General features: G+C 42.2%; 1 protein-coding gene across 1 annotated transcript; it reads right to left on the reverse strand.

Annotated features, from left to right (window-relative positions):
• Positions 1-4,072: 4,072 nt before the first annotated feature.
• On the reverse strand, positions 4,073-4,645 carry LOC128737973 (dynein axonemal light chain 4). The gene is made up of 3 exons (XM_053832765.1): positions 4,577-4,645; positions 4,369-4,452; positions 4,073-4,237 (listed from the first exon to the last, which is right to left on the reverse strand). The coding sequence occupies exons 1-3, from the start codon at positions 4,643-4,645 to the stop codon at positions 4,073-4,075; spliced, it is 318 nt and encodes a 105-aa protein (XP_053688740.1).
• Positions 4,646-10,310: the final 5,665 nt, after the last annotated feature.

Consider the following 10,310-nt stretch of genomic DNA (forward strand, 5'->3'; position numbering starts at 1 on the left):
CTTCCTGATCCGTATGGCTATATCAGTCTTGGTACCACCATCGGGTGTTGTCTGGCTACCAAGATATTGAAAGGCGTCTACCTGCTCAACTAATTGTCCCGCTATTGTGAAGTTGGTGGGATTGTCAGTGTTCACAGTGTTTTTGCTACATTGATTGTGAGACCTGCTGCCAAGGAGCTCTCGGAGAGGTAAAACTTGCTCTGCATGTCGTTTCGGCGCTGTGCGTGCAAGGCTCTGTCGTCGGCTAGGTCGAGGTCACTTAGCTGCTCCATCGTTAGACGATTCGAAGGCTAATATATCATCCATAACGATGAGAAACATAGGCGGTGATAAAATGCAGCCCTGTCTAACGCCAGCAGTAACTCTTATAAGGTCGGACAAGACACCGTTGTGCACGAGAACGCCTCGTACTGAACATCCAGATGTTTTCGTGGTTGAGTCGGCCGACGCCTTTTCGAAATCAACGAATACCAGCAGAAGAGAGTCCTGGAATTCGTTAATCTGCTCCAATATAATGCGGAACGTTGTGATATGGTCTACACATGAGCGGCCACCACGGAATCCAGCTTGTTGCCGCCGGAAAGTAGCGTCGATCTTCTCCTGGATCCGGTTGAAGATTACCTTATAGAGTACTTTAAAAATAATACAGAGCAACATGATGCCACGCCAGTTACCGCATTCAGTTAGGTCTCCCTTTTCAGGGACTTAAACCAATATGTCCTGCATCCAGTCCACTGGGAAAGTTGTGATTTCCTATATTTTGCTGAAAAGCTGATGCATCATCAAGCCTGACAAAGATTGGTCAGCTTTGATCATTTCGGCTGAAATACAGTCTATCCCTGGTGCTATATTGGATTTCGTACTCTTGATGGCTGCTACAATTTCATCCAGTAATGGCGCCTCCGGGTTGACGCGATTAATTCGACGAATTTGCAGGCGTCATACGAGTTAGTCTAGGTTCGCGCTCGCTTAATGCCGGCTTTCGCCACTCGTTGATTTTCCTCCAAGTTGCATCCGAAACCCACTAGCTCCGCCCGCTGTGCACTTTGCTGAGGGTTTCGTCATTGATCGTGATATAGGCGTTCTGAAGGCCGGTTCATTGCTCTTCGACGGTTCCACCAGGTGGCAACTCCGAGCCTTGGGATTCAAGTTGTTCGACAAAAGCCCTTTTCACCTCAGGATTCTCCAATCGGCGGACGGTAACGACCAATGAGGTTTAAAAAGGTGTGGCAGATGAGGACATTTGATGGTATTAGTAGCGAAAAATCAGAAAACGACGTCAAACTACAAAAACAAACCGTCGGACAATGGGGTTTGTTTTTGGAGTTTGACATCACGCTTCATCGTGATTGGTCGATTTACGATTCCACCCACCCAATGATGAAATTTCTTCATTGCACTAACACCACTTAACCAACATTGCCACACCTGTATGTATCACATTGGGTAACGACACCCAACTTTTTCCTCCCGTCGTTTAACACGTGCGATGTGCAAACATGTCTCAGCGATAACATGATGATAGTCGGATGCGATATCAGCGCAGCGCACATTAACAAGGCTCCTTCGTCATTTTTAGCTGATGCAGATGTGATCGATTTGGTTTTCTGTTCGGCCGTCGCGGGAAGCCCATGTGACTTTATATGCTGCTCTATGGGGAAAGAGCGATCCACCAATGACCATGTTGTTATTACCACAGAATTCTGTAAACAACTCCCCGTTTTCGCTCATCTCTTCTGGGCCATGGCGTCCCATGACGCGTTCAAGGTCCGCGTTGTTGGAGCCAATCTTCGCCTTGAAGTCGCTCAAGTGGATTTGGTTGCCCCCCTTTCTAGCTGGCTGTAGAAACTCTTTTTCTCTTGCAGGTCGGCAGCATAACACTGCTGAAGGGTTTTCAACTCGTGTTCTAAATCAGGCAACGATTATTCCTACGTTCAATGGTTCCCACTTCATCAGGGCCGCATGTGCCCCTGGGCTTAGCAGGAATCCAACTCCTCTTTCTCGAGTAGCATTTACACCTCGTATGCCATTGCAAGGTTTACCCGGATGATGTCTTGTGTTCGCCAATACCCGACCTGCTTTAGGTGGCCAGCTAGCCCTACTGGGCAAGGGTCAGTATATTCCATGCTCCGATTCGTGACCGTGTTTTTATACTAAAAGTGGTTACCAATAATCCAGATAGATTTCTTCTTTCATTTTCATTAACTTTTTTGTTTTCGGGTACAGTAGGTTGTTGCCTCCCAGTTGGCTTCGAGGTATGATGCTGGCCTAATAAGCTAGTCGGCATTTGTTTGAATCCCGACTGGGAGAGGCTGTTAGAGTCAATAGGATCGTAGCAACTGGCACTGCAATTGTCCTGCACTCTAACAGCTGGCTGCGAAGTCTGTCGTATAAAAACAGAAGGTCAAGTTTCGATAACGGAATGTAGCACCTAGGCTTCTAGGTTGTTAACCTAAGGTCATTATCCTGCTGACGGGGCTGGCATCTTAAAGTGGGTGGGAGTCACTGTGCCCCCTTTCCTGTTAGCGTAGCGTATAAAGGAGGTTGCGTACCCCAGCCGGCATCACGTGGAGGTAGGGATAGGAGTTAGTGAACAAAGATTATGGAATGCACATGTTCACCCTTTGCCAGGTTTATCGAACGCAAAGAACATTGCGCTTTCACAAGCCGCTCGCCAATTTGATCATCTATACATTTGTCCAAACAAGTTTTGTGTTATGTACGACAGTAGTCAATTTGTCTGCTTTGCCTATAACATGGACTCTATCGACAGAACATTTGTGGGAGTCGCTGAATAGTACACCATACTAAAGCGCAAAACAGAGAAGATAAATACGTCCAAACCGAAATCCATACTGCTTAGTCGGCAAGGATCGGTAGTGTAACGATCGACGACGATGACTTAGATGTAGTTGACAAGTTTGTCTACCACTCTACCTTGGCTGACGTGACGGCGGAACATGACACACCAGCCGTGAGATTTGGGGAAGTATAAGCGAAAGTAATGCTTGCTTCACACACAATTCGGTCGAAAATAATAAGCCCCCGTGCAAAGTGTATCTTCTACAAAAGACTTTTCACCGGCAAAGGGAAATGTTACCAGAGCAACACACCAGATCAGCCAGTGAATTCTTTGAGATCGTTTCTTGGACTGCAGTTCGCGCGACAAGTGAATGCATCAGCAATTCTGTATTACCTAAATCCGAAACTTGAGAATTTGCTTTTATTTTTATTATTTTTTCATTAAAAACAACGACAAAATGCAATCTTTCGGATCAATGAAGCTTTAAATTAGCCACTCTGCATTTAATATTCTGACATACCTCCAATTTGGATATGCAGAGGGGTCTTTCCTTTCACTGATCCGTCTGCCAGGATATTAATCAAAGTGATTATCGCCAACTATTGGCTAATATTTGAGTAATGTATTTACACAGAATAAAAGCTTGAATAAAAATTCCAAATATACCTTAGCATGTGCAAATAGAATGAAACTAGATGGTGCAGATAATCAGCTTTATTCTGTATTCCGATGGATCGTTCAAATGGGCGAATCAACTCGTTCGAAATAAGTCGAATCAAATGAATCATCGGAATACAGAATGAGGATGAATATAAACAGTAATATTACATCTAGGACCGCATTTCCAGACGGTTTAAATTCTTTCCATTTTTTATTTCCCTGACAATGACGCTGTATGTTCCAAAATTGAGTAGAACAGCATTGCAGTACGTGAGAAATTTTTAAAATATGTACATTGTACAATAAGGAAACAGCAAAAATGACAATATTTCAATAATACACCTATCACGATGAAAAGTTTTAAAGAAAAAATTTTGCGGATTCCTTTAACACATTACACTGTATGTACATTTTGTACAACATGAAATAAACGTCCAAACTACCGACTGAATCTATATACAAGAATTAAGTTTGGACATTAACTTCACGGTATTTTAAACAAACACAAAAATGACATCTATATACACAATAATCAATTACATTTTATTAAATTACAAACATTTCATGAAAAAATATAGAACTGCAGTGGGCAGAACATTCTAGCGAAACCTAAGAACACTTCCACAGAACAATTGCCAAATTCCCTCCGAAGAACAGGTAGAGAATGTTCTTGGTTTCGTAAGAAACCTCGTAACCGAATCCTTCGCCAACGACCACGTGCCAAAAAGTGCCGAACTTTTTATCCATCAACTCCTTGATCGCCTTCGCTGCATGCTACACGTTACAATTTTCGTTTTTTTTTGTTTCGCCAATTTCAATTAAGATTTGTGGTCGCGGAGAAAGAGCAGCGAAATTTGTTTGTTAGCAGAAATAAAAATAAACATAAAAAACCAGAGCATTGTTACCTCGTAGTTTTGTGCATATTTCTCACAGGCTGTAATGCTCAATTCTATCGCCTCGGCCCGGACATCGTCATTCATATCGGAAAACTGGTCCATTGAAAAGCAGATTGATGCAAACAAAAATAAAGCGTAATTGTTGTTTAAATAAAGCGGTGCTGGTTACTTGACAAATATGCAAAACAAAAACTTAAATTGCTACAGTTAATCATACCTTAACCAGAGGGTACACATGAACGATTTTCTTGTCTGCTTCTCCTTCTGCCTTGGGTTGATCATCCATCACGTTCCGATTACCGTTGCTGCTGTATCTAGAAACACTTAGTTTTGCCTGTTATTTTCTACGATACTAAGTAAATTAAATTTTACCTATGACAAAAATAGAACTTTTTTCTTCAATCTTCACTAAAGGAGCCTTCTGCATTGAAATCCCGCTGAAATCTTTCCCTCGACTGTTTATCCGATCGCCATGGTGATTCATCATTGTCGCGCTCACCCTCCTTTTTGGGGTGCTTCTTTCTAGTGCGGATTCCTGATTTCGCAAAGTTTGTAGGGCGCTCATGCGTATTCGCAGCTAACCCACCTTCGCCGCCGTTACCGGTAGGGGGTAACGCCGGTATAGCACATTTTTGAAACGGGATTGTATGCGATTTGGTAAGGAAACTAAATTCATTTATCATCCTGGTGGAGTCTTGTCACGTATTATGTTTTATGCTGAAAATCTTTTCCTCTCATAATGTCAAAACTTATTTTACTATATACACTAAGGGTGAATTAAGATTAGTTTATTAAACAAACAGTTTGAACCAAGAAAAAGTAAATTAATGGGTATGCAAATTATAGAAAGACTTGACAAATACCTAGTATGTTTTGACAAACTTAATTCAGACAGAATTGCGGTGGTCATGTGGCTATAGAGTAGGTCATGGTTCTCCCGTAATCAAAATCAGGAAGATTCTATCGCAGTGATACCTATATCTTAGGTGAAAAAAATCGGTAATAACCGTTGTTTAAACCACTCCAAACTATTTTTTAGTAACGTTTAATAGTTAAATGGTTTGCCACATTATACAAAGTATAAAATAAAAATATCGCCATCCGGCGTGAGATTGTGCCACGGGGGTGAGATTGTGCCAAAAACCGAAAATGTTTATTTGTGAAAATTTATTATATCTATAAAAACTGGTGACCTAAATTCAAAATGATGATGAACATAACATATATATTCATAACTTAGAATGGAAGACAGATAATATTAGCAAACTATTTAGCCTAAACAGGGTTTCAAAGTTCGCGATCAAAAATACGCGGAAATAACGCTTGTAAAAAATGTCCCGCATAAACCAACCCAAACAAGAAATCGCATCAACTTGCTATCTTGAAGGTATATAAACTAATCATTTACAATGTATTGAAAGGTTATTACGCGTTGGCAAAGGTTTTGATTACGAAAATAATATTTTTCGAAACTTTGTACTTTTCGAGCTTCACGAGGGTGAGATTGTGCCAAACCATAATGATCGATCCAATTTGTGGATTTCACATACACAGCAAAAATACGTCAGTATACACCAGCACACTCACATTCTTTACTATTGAGCACAATATTTTGACAGATTAGATTGCATCATCCATTTTGGAGCAAACCGCATCATAGGTCTGCTAAACAATTTAAACTATTTTTTTCTTTTTCTCTGGAAATTTCAGATACTTTGAATAAACACTCTAATATAAGACGAATATATTATACCGTGTATAAACTGCCAGTTTCAAGGAGGGGGAGGGGGTGGGATAGGCCACATGTTCTGCGTCCGCGGTTTCTCGAGCGAAGTAATGGTTACTTTTGTTAAATGATCAAATAGGTATGCCCCCTTAGGATACACCCCTTCATATATCTCCCCCTTGTTAAACCTAGAAACGCTACTGGCTATATAAAGGCTGTCCATTGACTACGAACTCATTTTTAGTTATTTCAGACCTCTTCGGGTTATTTTCGTTCATACTTTTTGTATGATACGTTGTTTTTGGTCGACCCCCTGCCCCTAATAGTCCACTTAGATCATGGACGACCCCATGTGAACTACTTTATACTGATATTTATGTGTATTGTTTATAAACATGCTAATGTTCACTGTTTAGGTTTTTAGCCTAACTTTATGTTTTTGGCACAATGTCACCTAGAAGGGGTGAGATTGTGTCAAAGTTCATGCACTTCCAGTAAAATTAGGTTTCATTGTAACTAAACCATCTCTACGGTAGTTGTAAATTGCACAATTTAGTATATATTGACAGGTTTGAAATCAACTTAGTTCCTAAATTGTGTGTATACTGAGCTAAAGAACAAAAATATATGCTTTTTTGGCACAATCTCGCCCCGGATGACGGTATTTTGCTTCGATGGTTTTATTTTCAGTATTCCTGGAATAGTAATGAAAATATTTGTATATTGTGAGTTGCATTGAAAATTATCCACCGCGCAACTCTAAAATGAAATGCTGCTGATATCAAGGTCGTCTATGAAACCAAATAGTTGGCTAGTGTTATTGAAAATCGATCCTATCGTTTCGAGACCATTTTTACTTACTTTACCAGCCGAGAGCCGAGGTGGCTCCTGTCGTATCAAGAATTCCTCTCCATTGTACTCGGTCCTGGGCTACTCGTCGCCAAGTCGTTGCGCGTCTCGACACACGCCAGTCGTCTTCAACCTGGTCGAGCCATCTAGCACGATGGGCTCCTCTATTCCAGATGCCGGTGAGGTTCTTCACTATCATCCGGCATTCTTGCGATGTGGCCGGCCCACCGTAGTCTCCCCACTTTCGCCAGGGTCGAACTACCGGTTTCGCCAGGATCAAATTACCGGTTTGATTAGCGCTTTGTACATCGTCAGCTTTGTGCGGAGGAGCGTATGCTCCTTGATCGAAGCGTCTTGCGGAGGGAAAAGTAGGCTCAATTTCTATCTTGAATGCGTCGTTGAATCTCCTTGCACGTATTATTGTGTTCCCAAATATACGCATTCATCAACTAGTTGCAGTTCATCACCGTCAATAGTCACTCCACGGGAGGCAAATCTTACTTTCTCTGGAGCCTCTTCTTAACATATATTTGGTTTTCGACGCATTGATTTGAAACCCTATCCTCCTAGTCTTCGTATTTAGTCTAGCGTATATTGCCTCCGCCGTCCAGGTTTTTAGTAATGATGTTAAGGTTGTCTGCGAATGCTAGGAGTTCGCTACTCTTACTGAATATCGTACCTGCCGTTTCGATGCCCGCCCGCTGCATCACATCTTCAATAGCGATATTGAATCACATACTGAATAACAGGACAGTCCATCCCCTTGTTGTAATCCTTTGCACGATTTAAAGGAACTCGAGAGTGTCCCCGAAACGCGCACGTAACACATCACTCTCTCCAGGGTAGCTTTGATCAGCCACGTCTGTTTGTCTGGAAACCGTACTCGTGCATTATCTACCATAGCTGTTCGCGTTCAACTTTATCGTATGCTGCCCTGAAATCCACGAAAATGTGATGCGTGGGTGCGTTGTACCCTCGACATTTCTGGAAGATTTGTCGGCGGGTAAAAATTTGATCCGTACTAGCACGGCCCCCCATAAAACCCGCCTGAGACTGCCCCACGAATTCTCTTACAATTGGAGATAGACGACGCAGGAAAATCTGGGAGAGCACCTTGTAGGCGGCGTTGACCAGCGTAATACCGCGGTAGTTACAGCAATCGAGCCGGTCGCCCTTTTTGTAGATGGGACAGACTACATCTTCCAGCCACTACTCCTCCGATAGTTTCTCCTCCTCCCAAATCCTTGAATTATCCAGTGAAGTGCCGTTACTAGTGGTTCTTGGCCATTTTTGTAGAGTTCTGCCGGGAGTCGGTCCTATTCGGCGGCTCTGTTATTCTGCAACTGACTGATTTCTCGCCGTATCTCTTGGAGATCGGGAGCCGGCACGCTGTTGTCGTTAGTAGGCGCTCCTAGGTTAACTTCCGTTCCGTCTCTTTCTGCTATGTCGTCGTTGAGACTCTCTTCAATAACATGCGAAGCAGTTCTTTCCATTGCCGCTATCATCTATGCAATTCGAATGACCCTTTAGGATATCACTCGATCCAGTTTTGTTTTGTGTAGTTATGATTAGCCGCGCCAGATTATCTAGAAAACCATTGTCGTGCAGTATCTGTCATCGCGCTTCTTGATTGACTGTATCGTATGCCGTCCTAAAATCCATGAAAATATGATGCACAGGCACGTTACACTTCCGACATTTTTGGAGGATTTGTAGAAGTGTGAAAATTTTATCCTTAGTAGAAACGAAATCTCGTGAAATTTTTCAAAAAGTCTATAAGTAATAATAAGATTATCTTCGTCTTTCTTCCTGGAGAGGGGCCTCCAGGGGTAACCTTATCGATTTCTACTGCAACTGACTGCAACCCATATACAGCGGGATGTGTTAAATACGGCCCAACAAAACGAACATCTTTCACTACTGATTTTTGTTTTATTTTGATCGTGGTGGTGCGTTCAAACCTTCAAACTGCCTTTCAAAACTGGTAAAAGCACCAAGCGTCATATCAGAAGCAGAAAAAGTAGGTAGTACGAACATTTAAATTGTTTGCGTTTTGTTATGTTATGTTTCGAGCGACATGTAAGCTCCAAAAAAATGGCCCCTGCCATCCGCTGTTTTAGGATCCTCCTCCTATTTATGATGCGCCCTATCGCAGTTTTCTCGTTAAGAACACCCCTTCAACAGCTCTACGGTTACCACCGCCCACCGGTGCACAGTGGTCTAAAACCAAAATAATGTGCGCATTAGAGTTTTGAGTGGGAAAACTTGGTTTTAGGTTTATGGAAGACAGAAAAATCCTATTTCTTACATATGAATCGTTAAAATCAGTTGTTGTATGACTTTTTCATGTTTTATAAAATTGTACAAATAGTCAAAATCCACAACCTTGCTGAATATAGTATACCTCTACCTTCACTTGTTTAGGAATTGGTATTAGAAAATACCGTAATTTTGGCCCCGAATCCGCAGACCCTACGAGCATCTGAGATTTCGTGATGATAATACCATTTTCACAACACACTTGTTTTTCGAATAGCACCTTCCAATGCAATGTAGAACGGGAAATTCAATAACCCGTCACCTCGCTTCAAATCATCTAACGTCATAAACGAGTTCGATGTCTCTCCACTCTCCAGTTACCGATGCTTGATTTTGAACCATCAAGGGTAGCAGGTATCGGCCCAAATAGTTTTGTTGGAAAACCGCGTTCTAGCATAATCCGCTACAGCTCATTTCGATTAACTGAATCGTACGCCGCCTTGAAGTCAATGAACAAATGATGAGTCTGCAAATTGAACTTTCAGAATTTATCGAGGATTTGTCTTATTTGATGCGTCTTGAAATGTCCTTCTCAAAAACCGCAGACATTTGCCAACAAAGGTTTCCTCGAGCTTAGTCTATAAAGCAGGATACGGAAGAGAATTTTGTATGCAGAGTTGAGGATAATTGCTACTTTCGTGTTGATGGCCCTTTTTGTTGTTTCTAAAGCCTGACCATCTCCGATCTTTGTGTAATCAGGTTCCCTTCGTTGTGGTTGCACGTAACAGGATTTATCACAGTCCGGTTCCTGATTCCATTGATCGTGCCTCTTGCCTTCGCAAGAACGGGATCCCAGTACTGGCGTTTCTTACGACGGTAAAGTCTCCTTTCGATAGTTCTAGCATCTGGGTATTTCTACCTACTCTGGCTCTCTGGCACAGTTGCAGCCAACATGTGCGTCCTGGCTCTGTCTCGTCATTTACTCGAAGCACTATGCGTCGAATCACTCACTGGAAGTGGCTGCAGCAGTAGGACCCAACACTTCTCGCGCTGTAGTACTGATCGCATTGTGGATGTACCTCCACTGCTCGTTTAGGTTCTCACCAAGTTATTCACC

The sequence above is a fragment of the Sabethes cyaneus genome, chromosome 2 (assembly GCF_943734655.1).
Source record: "Sabethes cyaneus chromosome 2, idSabCyanKW18_F2, whole genome shotgun sequence".
NCBI classification, from domain to species: Eukaryota; Metazoa; Arthropoda; class Insecta; order Diptera; family Culicidae; genus Sabethes; species Sabethes cyaneus.